Source organism: Macaca mulatta, chromosome 11 (genome assembly GCF_049350105.2).
Source record: "Macaca mulatta isolate MMU2019108-1 chromosome 11, T2T-MMU8v2.0, whole genome shotgun sequence".
NCBI lineage: Eukaryota > Metazoa > Chordata > Mammalia > Primates > Cercopithecidae > Macaca > Macaca mulatta.
Window position 1 is genome coordinate 108,225,006 of NC_133416.1, and position 17,430 is coordinate 108,242,435.

The following is a 17,430-nucleotide window of genomic DNA, read 5'->3' on the forward strand; positions in this document are numbered from 1 at the left end:
GTCAGTAAATAATTAGTGGCTTGCATTCTGGAGTTTTGATAAATTTTTAGACTTCTCTAAATTAACATTTGTCTTATGGTCAGTTAAGGAAATTAAATATCGATTAAGGAAATTGAGACAGGGCCAGCTTCACAGTCTCCCTCCTCCACAGGGCCCCCTATGACCACTGCCTTGGAGGCTCTGCTGACTCTGGGGAAGGCCTATCAGTAGCTGTGACCTGGGTTAAGCTGAGGGACCAGGGGCATTTTTGAGAATATTGATTAGATTAAGTAGACGTGGGGACCTGTATTCGTTTTTTATTGCCTCTGTAACAAATGACCAAACAGTGCCTTAAAATGTCACAAATTTATCTTATATTTCTGTAAGTTAGGTGACTGGTGCAGGTCTCACTGGGCCAAAATCAAGGTGCTAGCTGGGCTGTGTTCCTTCTGTCTTTCTGGAGACTCTGGAGGAGAATCTGTTTTATGGCCTTTGTTTTTTGGGATGGAATCTCTCTCTGTTGCCCAGGCTGGAGTGCAGTGGCGCGATCTCGGCTCACTGTAATCTCTGCCTCCCGTGTTCAAGCGATTCTCCCACCTCAGCCTCCCGAGTAGCTGGGATTACAGGCACACGCAACTATGTCCAGCTAATTTTAGTATTTTTAGTAGGGATGGGGTTTCACCATGTTGGCCAGGCTGGTCTTGAACTCCTGACCTCAGGTGATCTGCCCGCCTTGACCTCCCAAAGTACTGGGATTACAGGCGTGAGCCCCCACGCCCAGCCTCAGTACCTTTTCTAGCTTCTAGAGCTGCCACATCCCTAGACTCATGGTCCGTCTTTCATGTTTGAAGCCAGCAACGTAACGTCTCTCTGATCCAAGCCACCAAAGGTTCTCTGCTTTTGAGATCTCATGTGATTAGATTGCCCCCCTTCCTTTTGGATATCCCAGGATATCCAAATGGATATCTCCATTTCAAAGTCCTTAATCAAATCTGCAAAGTCCCTGTTAGTCCCATGTAAGGTGACATATTCACAGGTTCCAGAGATGAAGAGTTGGACATTTTAGCAGAGCCTGTCTACCACACAACCAAAATTCAGTGTATTGGATTCACTGTCGGCACTTCCTCTGTTTACCAGCCCATCTTTTTATTTTTCATCTTCTTGTGTCCTGACACCCATTTCTGTCTCAGTCCACTTTAAACCTTGTTCTTCTCAGTTCTCAATTTCTCTGACCTTCCTTTAGCACGCAGTCCAGTGGACTGCCTTCTCCTGCTGAGAGCAGTATTGCTGGCCAGGCTGCCTGGGTTCAAAGCTAGGCTGTGCCTCATAAATGTGACCTTTGGTAAGTTATTCACTATCTCTGTAACTCAGTTTTCTCATCTGTAAAAGGAGGATAAAGAATGTGCCTGGACTACATATGATTGATATAGTGATTCCATGAATTAATATATTCATCACTCTTAGAACAGTGCCTGAGACATAGTAAACCATCAGTACATGCTAACCATTGTTGCTGTGAATTTGGTTACTCTTCTTTTGGTTGCTGGTAGAAATTCTCTCAAGATTTTATCTGTGATTTCTTGTCTCTTCTTCAGAAGTTACACCATCTCTCAAAGCTTTAGCATTCATCCGTAGGCGAAGAACTCCAGCTGGACGCATTTCCAAGCTCTATACCTTTATTTCTGGCAATACTAGGTGAATATTTTTGTTTGGATGTCCCAGGGGAGCCACAAAGCTGAACTTAACATCTTGCCTACCAAAATATTGCATCCGTGTTCTTATTTCTATTACTGTCTTTAGATCCAAAGTCAATTTTTATTCTTTCCCTCTCATTTACTACCAAACATCAAAAAAGTTATCAAATACTAAAGAATCTACTTTCAAACTATCTTTTAATCTATTTGCGTCCCCACTTCCACTGCTCTGATCCAGGTTTCTATGGCCGTTACCCTGATTTGTTGCCCCAGTTGAAGTAGAACAGTATTCTTAAACTTTGCTCTGATTATGCAACCCCCACCACTGGACCCGCCCCTCCCTTCCACCTTGCTCCCACATCTTAAGTGATTCTCCACTGTCTTAGCCTGGAGACTACATCCAGGGTAGCATATAAGTGAGATTTCTTCAGGAATTCCCTAAAAATTTAAAAATTTCATACAAAAGTATGTTGTCAAGATCGTTGCTTTCAGTCTTAACAGCCAGTTACTGCTCATGCATCTTAAACATGCTTGAAACAGGACATCTTTTCCTTTCGTGAATGAGCTTTGTTCTTTCATACCTGAACCTTCACCACGGGGGGCATGCTCTTCTCCTCCATCTCTGCCTATGAGAAATTTACCCAGCAATGAGGCTTAGTGACAGTACCCACCCCTCTCTTTGTAAAGCCTTCCCTGGTAGCCTTTCCCCGAACCCTGTAAGTCAGAGGTCAGCAAACTACAACCCACAGGCCAAATCCAGCCCATTGCTTAGTTTTATAAGTTTTATTAGAACTCAATCACACTCGTTCATTTATGTATTGTCTATAGCTGCTTTTGGGTCTGCAATAGCAGAGTGGAGTAGCTGCAACAGAGACCATATGGCCCACAAAGCCCAAAATAAATTATGCTCTGGCTCTTTACAGAAAAAAATGTGCTGACCCCTTTCCCCTCTCGGAGATTACATAGTCTACCTTGTGCATCTTTGACATCTCCTTCTGTGGGACTCACTTCTGCACAACTTTTTTCCTGGCAAGAACGACCTCTTCTTGTAGACATAGATTCTGCCTTTATCATCCTCGTTTCTGTCCTTGGGCCTAGCAGGGGTAGGTCTCCATAGTTGTTGGGAGCAATAGATTACTCTGTAAAAATTTTTGTTTAAACTATATTTTGCTCACTTGGCTAAGTGACCAAAATCTTATATAAAGCAATGTTCCCTTTAGGGGGTTAGTGCTTATCATTTGATGTTTCTGGTAGTAAACCATTTCATGTTTCACTTCGAGAAGCACTTTTTTGACTGCCAAGATAAGCTGCAAAATTGAGTCCAAGGATCTTAAGAAATAATATTCCTAAGCCATTTAGGCAGCTCACTTGGTGATCTCATTTAATAAGTGGTTCACTGAAATATAGGATTGCAGAGTATACTTTTTCATGATGCATGGCTTTCGCCATGTGAAGTAGATACCTAGTTCCTACTCAGCTATTTTTGTTGACTACCTAGGGTGTGATAATATTTGACCATGCTACTCTCTTATGAAAAATGCCAAATAGTTAAATTTGTTTTGGGAAAACCAGAGATGCCTCTCTTGCTCCTAAAGGAGAAACCAAATGACCTTGGGTTTCTTTCTTTTTTGTCTCTCTCTCTAAAACCCAGGAAGTATTGATGTCATGTCCTCCTGTGAAGTGCATTAGCTGTCCTTGCCTTTGCTGCTTTAGTACTGGGAAATGTCTCTGTCAGACAGTGAGCTCATGAGTGCAAGGACTCTGTTTTTTAATTTCTGAATCCTCAGTGTTTGGCACAGAGAAAGCTCTTGACAAATATTTATTAAATGAATAAATCAATAAATAATTGAAGATCTCAGAAAGAACCTTTTTCCCCAAGGTATTACTTTTAAACCATAAACTTACAATTGCCTACTTCTATCTAGTTCGCATCCTTAAATATCTCTTGCGAGAATTTCCTGTTGTGATGATATAGAGTTTGTCTAGCTGTGGGAGGTCAAGGGTGGGCTACATTGTGCCTAAGTCCACAGAACGCAAGGAAAACCCTTAAACTTTTGTGAGGTGACAGGAAATCAATATCTGCTCCCTAAGTATTTCCCTGAGTGAGAATGTAAAGGTTTAAGATAAATTTTTTTTTTTTTTTTTTTTTTTGAGACGGAGTCTCGCTCTGTCACCCAGGCTGGAGTACAGTGGCCGGATCTCAGCTCACTGCAAGCTCCGTCTCCCAGGTTTATGCCATTCTCCTGCCTCAGCCTCCCGAGTAGCTGGGACTACAGGCGCCCGCCACCTCGCCCAGCTAGTTTTTTGTATTTTTTTAGTAGAGACGGGGTTTCACCGTGTTAGCCAGGATGGTCTCGAACTCCTGACCTCGTGATCCACCCGTCTCGGCCTCCCAAAGTGCTGGGATTACAGGCTTGAGCCACCGCGCCCGGCCGGTTTAAGATAAATTTTAAGTATCACAGGGTGAGACAAAGTGAGAAATTCAGGATTTAGATTGGCATTCAGAGCAGGGAGGGAGAAAAAGATGACCCAAATTGACACTAAATGAGAAAATCTTGGGAAATAAAGGTAAACGGTAGCAAATGTGATGTATTTGAGAACCTTACAAGGAAGTTTTCAGTATGTTCCAGTTGATTTATAGGATGTAGAACCATTAAGTGTTAAAATGGAAAGGGGTGGATTTCCAAGACTCTCGCAGTGAGGGTTCAGTTAGGAATCAGAATTCCAACAAACAAACAGATTTTAATAAAGAAACTTCTTATGTTACAAAGGAATGGCTGGGTTATGGAAATTAACAAGAGATGGTGAAGCACCCAGGGTCTAGCAAGGGTGAGGAGCCTTTATAAAACATGCCTCAAGAGGCAAGGGCAATATTGGAGCCACTCAAGAGCAGGAGCCATGGGAAAGGGGCTACCCAATAGGGGTAGACCTTGCAGAGGGCTTTCCAAATGGCTAGGGTCCTCACAAGTATTAACACAGGAAGGGAGCAGGGAAGAAGTAACTCAGCCTCTCTTTCCTCCCAACCGCTAGCTCCTTCTTGTGCCTCCATTGGCTGAGGCCAACTGGAGGCCTGTGAGGGAGCCCAGGTGATGAAGGAGTCACCTTCACAGAACACAAAACAGGTGGATAATGGATTTGAAGCAGGTGTAGGCCCACAAAACATCACCAGCACAGGGACCATCTCCAGCCTTTCAGTTTACAAATAAGGAAAATGAGGCCCAGGCTGGGGGAAATGCATACCTTGGAAATTCATCCCTTTCAGCCTTAACACTTAATGTTCTGTAAATAAATCAGTGCTCACATGACAAAGACAATCAATAAGGACAATCAATAAGGACTGACTGAATAAGTAAATGGAAGAATACATGAATTTGAAGAATAAATGAATTTTTCATATCATAAAATCCAGTTTTCACCAACATGTTTGCTAGGTAGCATTCTGACATATCAGTGGACCATAATATATTTAACTATTGCCCTATTAACAGTTATTTTTCTAGTTTCTAATATTGCTATAATCATAATAATTATTATAGTTATGTCCATATTAATTATAATTATGATACTGAGTACTATTTATTGAGTATGTCAGGCACCATGCTGCGTGAACACATACTTTTTTAGCCTTTATTATGAATATTTGAAATATGAATTTAAACTCCCATTTTGTAAAAGAAGAAATTGAAGCTCACATAGTAACTCAATCATAACTCATCAGAAGTTCCACAGCTACTACAAGATAGACCCAGAATATGCACCAATATCCATTCAACACAAAAGTCAATCTCTCTATTGCTCCCCTATGTTATAAAAACGTTTGAGTGGAACATTTTCTTATGTAACTCTTAGTATGTCTTATTTTCTTGAGATAACTTCCTAGAAGTGGAATTATTGGGTCCAAAGATATGATGCTATTTTTAAGTAGTAAGAAATAACATTTAGTTGCAATTTGAAATATATTAAGTATTTGTGAGAGAAACCTTCTTATATAGGTATGAAAGTTTTAGTTTTGTCTAATGATCTGATTGCGAGTGGTAAGATAGCCATGTCTGAGAGCCCCTGTTTTCTTATGTTTTTACCAGCAGTGAATAGTATCTTTTTTTTTAATAGCCTTTATTTTTTAGAGCAGTTTTAGGTTCACAGCAAAATTGGCTGCAAAATACAGACATTTCTTATGTATCTCCTGCCCCTAAACGTGCATAGCCTCCTCCATTATCACCTTCCAACACCAGAGTGGTACAATTATTATAATTGATGAACCTACATTGACACATCATCACCCAGAGTGCATAGTGTGTATTAGCGTTCACTCTTGGTGTTCTACATTCTGTAGGTTTTGACAAATTTATCACAATGTGTGTGCACCATTATAGCATTAAACAGAGTAGTTTTATTGCCCCGAAAATCCCTTGTGCTCTGCCTGTTTCTCCCTCCTTTCTTCTTTCCTCATGGCAACCGCTGATCTTTTTACTGTCCCCATAGTTTTGCCTTTTCTAAAATGCCATATAGTTGGAATTATGTACTATGTAGCCTTTTCAGACTGGCTTCTTTCACTTAGTAATTGTTCTCGAACATTTAAGGTAAGTGAATGGACACTTAAGGTTCCCACATGTCTTTTTATGGCTTGACAGTTCGTTTTGTTTTAATGCTGCTAATATTGCATTGTCTGAATGTACCACAGTTTATTTGTCAATTTCCCTACTGAAGGACATCTTGGTTGTTTCCAAGTTTTGGCAATTATGAATAAAACTGCTGTAAACATTCATGCGCAGGTTTCTGTGGGAACATAAGTTTTCATCTCACTTGGGTAAATACCAAGGAGCATGACTGCTGGATTGTATGGCGAGAGTATGTTGAGTTTTGTAGGAAACTGCCAAACTGTCTTCCAAAAAGTGGCTGTACCATTTTGTATTTCCACTAGCAGTGAATGAAGGTTCCTGTCGCACTGTGTTCTTCCCAGCATTTGATGTTGTCAGTGTTTTTGATTTTCACTATTCTAATAGGTGTGCAGTGGTATCTCACTGTTGTTTTAATTTGCAATTAATTACCCAATGACATCTACATTATTTTTTAAGATTTATTTTTATTTTAATATTTTATTTATGTACTTATTTTCAATTAACAAATAAAAATTGTGTATCTTTATCACATATAATAAAGTTTTGAAATGTGTATGCATTGTGGAATAGCTAAATCAAGCCAATTAATACATATGTTATATCACATACTTATCAATTTTTATGGTGAGAACGCTTAAAATTACTCTGTTTGTGATTTTTAAGAATACAATACATTGTTATTAAGTATACCCACTATTGGCCGGGCGCGGTGGCTCAAGCCTGTAATCCCAGCACTTTGGGAGGCCGAGGCGGGCGGATCACAAGGTCAGGAGATCGAGACCACAGTGAAACCCCGTCTCTACTAAAAATACAAAAAATTAGCCGGGCGCGGTGGCGGGCGCCTGTAGTCCCAGCTACTCAGGAGGCTGAGGCAGGAGAATGGCGGGAACCCGGGAGGCGGAGCTTGCAGTGAGCCGAGATCGCGCCACTGCACTCCAGCCTGGGCAACAGCGTGAGACTCCGTCTCAAAAAAAAAAAAAAAAAGTATATCCACTATTTTGTATAATAGATACCCAGAACTTATTTCTCCTGTCTAAATGAAATTCTGTATCCTTTGACCAACATCTCCACAACCGAGCTCCACCCCCCAGCTTTTGGTAACCACCATTCTACTCTCTGCTACTTACGAGTTCAAAATTCCACAAATAACTGAGATCATGGGGAGTTTGTCTTCCTGTGCCTGGCTTATTTTACTTAACATAATGTCCTCCAGGTTCATCCATATTGTTGCAAATGACAGGATTTTCCTTGTTTTTCTTTCTTTCTTTTTCTTTTTCTTTTTTTTTTTTTTGAGATGGAGTCTTGCTCTGTCGCCCAGGCTGGAATGCAGTGGCGCGATCTCGGCTCACTGCAAGCTCTGCCTCCCTGGTTCATGCCATTCTCCTGCCTCAGCCTCCCAAGTAGCTGGGACTACAGGCGCCCACCACCACGCCCGGCTAATTTTTTGTATTTTTAGTAGAGACGGGGTTTCACCGTGTTAGCCTGGATGGTCTCGATCTCCCGACCTCGTGATCTGCCCGCCTCAGCCTCCCAAAGTGCTAGGATTACAGGCATGAGCCACGGTGCCTGACCCCTTGTTTTTCTTTTTAAGGGTGAATAGAATGTCTTTGAATATATCCACCACACATCTTGTCAATTTTTCCATTGATAGATACTTAGATTCCACATTATGGCTGTATTTTGGCTATTGTGTCTAAAGTTACAGTGACCATTGGAGTACTGGTATCTCTTGGACATACTACTTTCATCTCCTTTGGCTATTTACTACATTTAAAGAGTTTTAAATCACTGTTAATGAATTTTTAAAAATCTCAGGTTATTTTCACTGTAGATGGGCTTGTGGGGGTGAGGAAAGGAGAGTGGGAAGGCTAAGCTATTCAAGGTTGTCTTCACTGACCACTTCCCCTTACTCACCCCCTCTTCTAAGGTCTCAGCTTATCTCCCAGGGACTGAACACTCGCCAGACAAAATCAGCGTAACAGAAGTCTGACATTCGAGAATATTTGAGTTTAGTTACCTGTAGTCTTCCCTAGGTATCCCTAGAAAGATTAGTTCCTGGATAACCACCTCCCTCCCTTCCCCAGATACCAAAATGCTCAAGTCCCTTATATGAAATGGCAAAGTATTTACATATTACCTATGTGCATCCTTCCATAAACTTTAAATAATCTCTAGATTACTTATAATACCCAGTACAATGTAAATGCTATGTAAATAGTTGTTATACTATATTTTAAAATTTATTTTCCTTTATTGTTGTTCTAATTGTAGTTTTTTTTTCTGAATATTTTCTTTCCGAGGTTGGTTTAGTCCACAGACATGGGACCTGCTTATCTGCAGGTCTCATCTGGAGGGCCGACTGTACTTTGTTTGGTGCCTGCCCTGCCAGCTCCCTGCCATCCCTGGCACCCTCCGTTTCTTTCTGGAACTATTTACATTAGTGTCTACTGTGAGTTAGGCATTGTGATAGGCATGAAATAAGGCACAGTCCTGGCCCCACATTCATGGGACAGATATGCAGATAATTACAGTACAGGTGGGTAGGTCTTGGTGTAGGTATGTACCAGGTGCTAACAGAGTGCGGAGGAGGGACATGTGAACTGAGGGTTCTGGGGATGCTTGGTAGAGTTGGAGGTTGGGAATAATGGGATTTCTTCAGAAGGGTGATGAATGAGCTGATCTTAGAAGAATATATTAGATTAGGCCTATGAAAGAGAGCATTTCAGGCAAGAAGGAGGATTTTTTTTTTTTTTTTATGAACTCACTACTTAGGACCAAACTGTAAGCACCAGCACTGTTTCATTTTCACCTTATGGAGACCATTATTGGAGCTGTGTTCATCAAGTCTTTTCTATGAACCAACAACGCCAAATCTCAGTGGTTCACACCTAGAAACCTTTGTCTTTTTGTTCAGGGTTTTTTTCAGGCAGCTGTTGTTTGCCTGATATTGCCTTGTTTGAGTGAGGCTTGGTCCAGGTTGCAGATCAGGTTTGGGTTTGCTCTTGTGTCTCCTTCTGAGACCCGTGGCTAGTTGGGACATGTGCTTTTTTGGATAATAGCAGAAGCAAGAGAGACCAAGCGTAAACCACATAAGCACATTTCTGCTTTCATCTGTTTGCTAACATCCCCTTGGCTAAAGCAAGTCATAATGGCCAAGTCCAAAACCAATAGAGCAGGGAATACACCTTCTCTCTTTATTGGGAAGTACTAACAAGTCACATGACAGAGAGAAGGTATGAATTACGAATCGGGGGCAATAATCTACTCTGCCACTGTGGTTTCCTGAAATGAAGTCCTAATAGAATTCGGTCGCAGGGGGAATAAAAGGGAGACTCTCACTCAGCCTCAGCAACAAGAAAGAAAAAGTTACAAAAAGTCTGTAAAGAATCTAGAGGAGGATTTGAAGGAGAGAAAGCACCAATAATCTAATTGCAGCACTTTATTTGAATTTAAGTAATGCTGGTCAAACATTCTTACAGGCTCTTACCCTTTCTGATCTATAAATTCTTCGTGTAGATATTGAGCCAAAGGTTAGATCTAGAAAATATTATATCTAGTCCTTAGCATTTTGGTTTCTTTTCAATGCGCTTAAATGCTCAGTTAACGTGGCTTTAGACATAATTGTAACAGAGTTACAAATGAAAGCATCTTGGCAGAAAGTTTTTCCTGGCTTTGATGTGTTGGTACTGCCAGATTTTTGTGACATGCTGATGCTAATCTGTCAAATAGCCTGACACAAAGTGAGAAGAGAAATAAAAGGAGGCATGACAGGGCCAAGGACGTGGTGTGGTGGAGGATGGTTGGGCAGTACCAAATTCTGTCATCAGCCATGCTGAGACTAAGCAACACCCTATCTTCAGGTCTCCGGGTCGGGCAGGGGGGTCCTACATGGGTTAGAGCTCATACCACTCTCAGAAATGCACCTACTTTCAGTTACCCACCAATTCTGATGCTCAATGCTCCTCCGAACCCGTTTTCTATGGGTCCACTGGAGCTCACTTAACTAAGCACAAATTCTGCCCCCCTCATGGGAACATACCTAAGCTAATGACACATGAGGTGCTTCCTCTTCTGCATGTATTCCTATGTGTTTGAGCTTTTTCCTCCCTCAGATGTGGGAGGGTATCAGTCTGTTTTACAAACATTTTGTCAAGTGTCCTTTGAGCCACATAAGAGAGGATATTAGAAAAGCTCCAGAAAGTTTGGAAAAGTAAATTCAGACCTGAGAGTAACAAAGAGAGTTCCCACCTTCCTTCTGGTCAGTGTTCCAGGAAGTTGAAGCACTGGATTTACCCTCCACTTTGTAGTTAAAGAGGAAACTAGAAGTAAATCTTCCCTTCTACAAGGTTTTCTTTTTCTTTTTTTTTTTATTCAGAATAGATGAGTCTTATGTTTTGTGTGTGGTGGTGACATTCAAAACATAGTTTTTCAGTGTTTTGAAAAGTAATTTACCTAAGAAATGACAGGAAGAGTAATGCAACACATAGACAGCACCGCTGCGAGTTGTAAAACATTGACAGAACGACACATGTTCCTGTGGCATAGAGTCCTTCTGAATCACAGAAATGACATTTGGATGAAAGCAAATCATTTTTACACAGGCACACTGCTAACTGTGCAGTAAAGCCAGAAATAGTGTACCTTGGAAGTGGGCCAGAGAGAAAGAACACCTAAGAATTTTATGTTTTTCAGAAAAATTTTCACTTTTTAGGTAGGATTTTTGAGAAGTAAAGAAAATATTTGAGAGCCTTAAAGAAAATCTGAGCTTTGATTTTTTTTTTTTTTGAGGCAGAGTTTTGCTCTTTGCTGCCCAGGCTGAAGTGCAGTGGTGAGATCTCAGCTCACTGAAACCTCCACCTCCTGGGTTCAGGCGATTCTCCTGTCTTAGCCTCCCGAGTAGCTGAGATTACAGGCACCTGCCACCATGCCCAGCTAATTTTTGTATTTTTAATAGAGATGGGGTTTCACCCTGTTGGCCAGGCTGGTCTCGAACTGCTGACCTTAGATGATCCGCCCTCCTCGGCCTCCCAAAGTGCTGGGATTACAGGCATGAGCTACTGTGCCCGGCCTTTGATTTTTATTTATTAAAATATTAGTCATTGTGTTCCCATGTACTCATCAAGTGTCTGGAGAGAAAACTCAGACCAAGCAGGAAATGTAGGCTTGATGTTTAGGAGACAGAGTACAGTGGGAGGCGTGACTTGGGGAGCTGATCACACAGAGATTACAGATGGAGATATGGAGTGCATAAGATCCCCAAGGATGGACAGGATGGAGAGAAGTAAAGGCCAAAATCAAAACTTTGGAAAATACCCACTGTGGTGGGCTGATAATGGCTCTCAAATATCTGTCCACATTCTAAATTCCCAGAACCTGCAAGTGTTACCTTATTTGAAAAGAGTCTTTGCATATGTGATTTAGTTAGGGATCTTGAGATAGAGAGATTATCCTCAGTTATCCAGGTGGTCCCTAAATGTCACAACCAGCATCCTTATAAGAGAGAGGCAGAGGGAGATTAGACACAAACACTGAGAAGGTGATATAATCACAGAGATAAAGATTGGAGTGATGTTGTCACAAGGCGAGGAACACCAAGGAATGCTGGCACCCATGAGAAGCTGAAGGAGGCAAGGAATGGATTCTCCCCAGAGCTTCTGTCTGCCTTTCTGGAGTCTCGATGGGCCTACAGATGTTCAGCTTGCACTTCTGTGGAAATAGGGAACATACAGCAGTGGCACAGAGCTCTGCTGACACCGTGGTGTGAGACACCTGGCCTCCAGAACTGTGAGATGATAAAATCCTGTTTGAACCCATCCTGGTTGTGGTAATTTGTTAAATCGGGCTTTGGGAACTAATCCCACCTTTGGGAACAGGAACAGAAAGAGTTTAAAAAGGTAAGGGGAGGTAGCAAGAAGCTTAAGTGTCATGAAAACGAAAGCCAAAGCAAGAGTTTAAAAACAGATGAGCAGAGGCAGTGGTGTAAACGCTAGAGCCTAATGGATAAAAACAAAGATTGAGGAGAATCATCGATATGACAGAAGCTAATGATGGCAGCTAACTTACACTGAGGACTCATTATGCTGGACATTGCCATAAGCACTCTGCAGATATAAACTCAATTCTCACAAAACCTTATGAGGTATGAATTGTTACCCCATTTTACAGGTGAAAAAACTGAGGCAAAAGTTTAAATAAATGCATTAAGTAACATAGGTAGTAAATGATGTGGCCAAGATTTGAGCCGAGAATTCTGGCTACAGCATCCACATTTTAGCCACTACTTTGTACTAACCTCACCTTATCCCCCAGGGTGTGTGTTTCCCAAGTTCTGACTTTGGGTCTTTTATCAAGTAAGGTAGATGATGTGTCTCAACAGGAAAAGGTATTTTTGTAATGATTATTTGAGGTGGAAAGGAGGAAGATGAGAAACTTTACATCACCTGGGCCCCATCTGCTCAGCTGAGTTGGAGAGGAAGCTATCTGATGAGGCTGAGGGAGGCAGCTAAGTTTCTGGCCTCAGGGAGCCTAGGAAAGACGGTGAGGATACAATAAAAGAGGAAGCACTAAATGAAAAATTTGCTGCACAGGTAAGCGTGCTCAGTGTTATTTCCTTGACTGGGTTTTGCCACTGTGCCCTGTCTATGTCCAAGGTGTCTGCACCATGTAGCGTGCAAAGTTCAGAGGGAAAAGGAACTGAAGGAGGATCATCGCCCCACACCTGCCCGATGGAAAGTACTTTGTTCGGAGATGATGAAGGAATCAGAAAACTGCACAATGTGACCTTTGTCATTAGAGACTCTTGAACGTTTGAGAAATGGACCATCCATGTACTGGCAGATGAATGAGAGTTCAAGGGCATTACATGATAAGAGCTAATTGCAAGATTAGAGACTGTAGTGGGTCAGAGGAACTGAAGTGTGTCAAGGGGAAGGTACAGGCACTGCTGTTACTGAGGTCTCCAGCGCCTTCTCCCTCCTGTGTAAAATGGCAACTCTTAAGGAAAAACTCATTGCACCAGTTGCGGAAGAAGAGGCAACAGTCCCAAACAATAAGATCACTGTAGTGGGTGTTGGACAAGTTGGTATGGCGTGTGCTATCAGCATTCTGGGAAAGTCTCTGGCTGATGAACTTGCTCTTGTGGATGTTTTGGAAGATAAGCTTAAAGGAGAAATGATGGATCTGCAGCATGGGAGCTTATTTCTTCAGACGCCTAAAATTGTGGCAGATAAAGATTATTCTGTGACTGCCAATTCCAAGATTGTAGTGGTAACTGCAGGAGTCCGTCAGCAAGAAGGGGAGAGTCGGCTCAATCTGGTGCAGAGAAATGTTAATGTCTTCAAATTCATTATTCCTCAGATCGTCAAGTACAGTCCTGATTGCATCATAATTGTGGTTTCCAACCCAGTGGACATTCTTTTTTTTTTTTTTTTTTTTTTTTTTGAGACCCAGTGGACATTCTTACATATGTTACCTGGAAACTAAGTGGATTACCCAAACACCGCGTGATTGGAAGTGGATGTAATCTGGATTCTGCTAGATTTCGCTACCTTATGGCTGAAAAACTTGGCATTCATCCCAGCAGCTGCCATGGATGGATTTTGGGGGAACATGGCGACTCAAGTGTGGCTGTGTGGAGTGGCGTGAATGTGGCAGGTGTTTCTTTCCAAGAATTGAATCCAGAAATGGGAACGGACAATGATAGTGAAAATTGGAAGGAAGTGCATAAGATGGTGGTTGAAAGTGCCTATGAAGTCATCAAGCTAAAAGGATATACCAACTGGGCTATTGGATTAAGTGTGGCTGATCTTATTGAATCCATGTTGAAAAATCTATCCAGGATTCATCCGGTGTCAACAATGGTAAAGGGGATGTATGGCATCGAGAATGAAGTCTTCCTGAGCCTTCCATGTATCCTCAATGCCCGAGGATTAACCAGCGTTATCAACCAGAAGCTAAAGGATGATGAAGTTGCTCAGCTCAAGAAAAGTGCGGATACCCTGTGGGACATCCAGAAGGACCTAAAAGACCTGTGACTACTGGGCTCTAGGCTATAGAAATTTTAAAACTACAATGTTATTAACTCTGAGCCTTTAGTTTTCATCTGTGTACATGGATCGCAGTTTGCTTTGATCTTCTTCAATATGTGAATTTGGGCTCATAGAATCAAAGCCTATGCTTGGTTTAATGCTTGCAATATGAGCTCTTGAACAAATAAAATTAACTATTGTAGTGTACTTCTAAAAAAAAAAAAAAAAAAAAAAAAAAAGGGGAAGGTACAGCTGTAGATAGTTCTTACTAAGGTCTTTGACAGCTGATCAAGAATTAGGAGGGCATTTCAGCCTGGATGATGCCATGGGTCAAGCATGGGAGAGGGGAGAAACAGACAGTTCTTCAAGAGCTTAGGCCAAAGGACTCTCAACATTCTGTGCTTCCAATCTATCCCCCACCCAGGATAGATTTCTGTTAAGTTACTATTCAGAACGAATGCAGGCTTAAAACAATGAATATTTATATTGGTATTGAATCCATTAGACTGCATGGTATAGTGGGAAAAGGCAAGGTTAAAATATCAGTTACTCACTTCGTTGTGTGACCTTGGTCAAGTAACTTCTCGAGCCTCAGATTTCCCATTTGTAAAACGTAGATACCAATTCTCAGGCTCTTATGGTTGTGATGATACATTAATGGGATAATGATCAATATCTAGTGTAGTGCCTGACATTTAATAGATAGTGTCAACAATTTTTTTAGACTAAGAACAAATTGGATGATGTAATTTATTGACTGACAATTCATTTCTAAAGATGTGACTTCAGAATGTTCTATAAATATTAACATTTTCAAATGCCTGGAGTATATTTTCTATCTTGCATACTAGCTATTTATTTATAAATCTCTCTTTCTCCCATTGACTTAGCCTTTGTGTGAGGAGAGCTCTTTTAGGCTAGGCCCTTTATCTGTACTTTGAGGACCCTTAATTCCTAGAGGAAGAACATGGATTTTTCTCAGGCGTTAAAGATTCCTTCCAAATTTCCATGTAACATACCCATTTTCCTCATATCTATCTTCTCCTGGTAATATTCTTGAATTATTTTTTATTTTTAACATTTTTTGCTATGATCTACATTCTTATATTTTAAAAACACAATTTCAAGTACCTATGCCATTTATTTCCATGATATAATTTCTATTCTCATTTACGTCATTTTGTGCTTCCTTCAGAAAAGTTATATAAAAGCTAAAAGTGCTGTGCTGAGTCAGAATCCTGTTCTCCTCAGCCCAATAAGCCTCTGCAAAAAGGAAAAGAAGAAATGTTTTCAGGAGAGCAGTCTATTTCATATTTGCAGACTGAGAGTGCATGTGTCATCTGATGTTGACTTAAAATGTCTCTCCCCTTCCCTTCATCTGTCACCCACAAATCTGTTTGCATTCTTCTGGAGTCTTGATGGGTCTACAGATGGTTCAGTTTGTACCTCCGTGGAAATGGGGAACATGCACCAGTGGCACAGAGGATGGTGGAGTGGAAGAAAACCACTCCACCATGATGTGGATGATGCATGTGGTTGATGCTGTGGTGTCTGTCTTACTTATGGAGAGAGACATCTGGGAGTAGAAGGCTCATACTTGCGTAGGCACCGGAGCATCAGAGTAGGGCATGCATTACCCGGGGGCAGCTTGCCAGCCTATCTCCCAAGGGGCCACCCAGCATGATAGTCCTAACCTAGGTGAATCTCCTGAGACCAAGGCTTAGGCTCACAGCATTGTGGGCTTAGAAACAACATCTTGGGGACAGACTCATACCAAGCAATTCATGTGGAGGTAGAAGTGTGGAAGCCCAGGATGTCCATCTGTTAGCTCACACTGAGACTCCTGGCTGCCAGGTAGACAGGAACACTAGTGTGAAAACTCTCTTCCTGCACTGGAAGCCAAATCCTAATCTTTAGGTTATCTGGTGAGCACTGTTAGAATGAGGACAGTTAAATGGATAAAGGAAAGTAAAATCATGTATGTCAGGACTGTCTGGTGGTGCAACTGGAATTCTTGAGCTTAGCATATTTCTTAGATGAGCGCTGCCTATGTTTATTACACTGTTTGTTTTAATGATTTCCTGGCTGATCAAGCCCTAATCTGATTTGAGTCATCCTTCCTTAAGATTTGCTAGAGTTTGCAAATTGGCCCAGGTCATATCTTCTTTTTCCCCTGGGAAAATTTAAGGTGACTCTTCTTACCTTTGACATGACCTATGACTGTCGATTTTGCAGTTTACCTCTTAGCAGAGTTGTTATTTTCCTTGTTTCTGGGTTTTTAGTAGACTTCTTATTGTAGCTTTAAAATAATTTTTAATTCTCTTTTCTATTGGTATTTCTTAGCAAGAATTCTTCTGTAGTGAAGAACTTTCCCTCATCAACTAATAAAAAATGGTTAGTAAAGGAAAGGCAGGATAAATGCTTGCTTTATTCCCTTTATTAATTTTCTGAGTAATGAGTTGGTGTCTTAGCAACCTCCAATGGTGATCAATGAGTGTTTTAAAAAAATACACATTGAACTCAGTATTTCTTTATACAGTTGATATGCATCAGTAGATGGAGTCCATATTAATGATGTAATCTATATAAGCTGATGTAATCAATACTTTTGAGGAGATTGACATGATATCTGGAATTTGCTTTAAATACTCCAGTATCTAAAAAGCAAACCAACAACAAAGGGAGTGGGATCAATGAAAAAAGATTAGAAAAGTCTTGATATTTGTTGACACTGGTTGATGAGGACACGGAGTTCATTATACTATTCGTTTTGCTTTTGGTATGTTTGAAATATTTCTGAATAAAATAGTTCTCAAGATGCATATAATTCTAAGGTTATCAAGAGTGTAAATGTGAGTTCAGCCAATGACTTTGGCCTATCTGTGAATCTTGTGGAGAAAGTTCTTGATTTTTATTGAAATTCCAGATACCCCAACAGTAGTTCTTAAGCCCTATTGCTTTGGAAACAGCATGCCAAATATGTGCACATATTCCCAGCATTTTGGAAAGAATTTTTATAAGAATCTTCAGATTCGACTGATTGGATCCTGATTCATAACAGTCTTGTCTTGGTAACTAAGGATGTCTACTTTTGAGTGATGCATACCTTAA

General features: G+C 41.0%; 2 protein-coding genes across 3 annotated transcripts in view; both read left to right on the forward strand.

Moving 5' to 3' along the window:
- Positions 1-17,430, forward strand: part of ANO4 (anoctamin 4) — a 327,720-nt gene that overhangs the window by 87,576 nt on the left and 222,714 nt on the right. The window lies entirely within an intron of this gene.
- On the forward strand, positions 13,241-14,509 carry LOC144332992 (L-lactate dehydrogenase B chain-like). Its single transcript, XM_077954800.1, has 2 exons — positions 13,241-13,702; positions 13,747-14,509. Exons 1-2 carry the CDS (start codon positions 13,277-13,279, stop codon positions 14,323-14,325), a joined length of 1,005 nt encoding a protein of 334 aa, XP_077810926.1. The 5' UTR covers positions 13,241-13,276; the 3' UTR covers positions 14,326-14,509.

What these genes read in the sequence shown, in the direction of transcription:
- LOC144332992 (XM_077954800.1), top strand. Translation starts at nt 13,277, where the DNA reads ATGGCAACTCTTAAGGAAAAACTCATTGCACCAGTTGCGGAAGAAGAG. An exon ending in TGGTTTCCAACCCAGTGGAC is followed by an intron (nt 13,703 to 13,746) that starts ATTCTTTTTTTT and finishes GACCCAGTGGAC; the next exon opens with ATTCTTACATATGTTACCTG.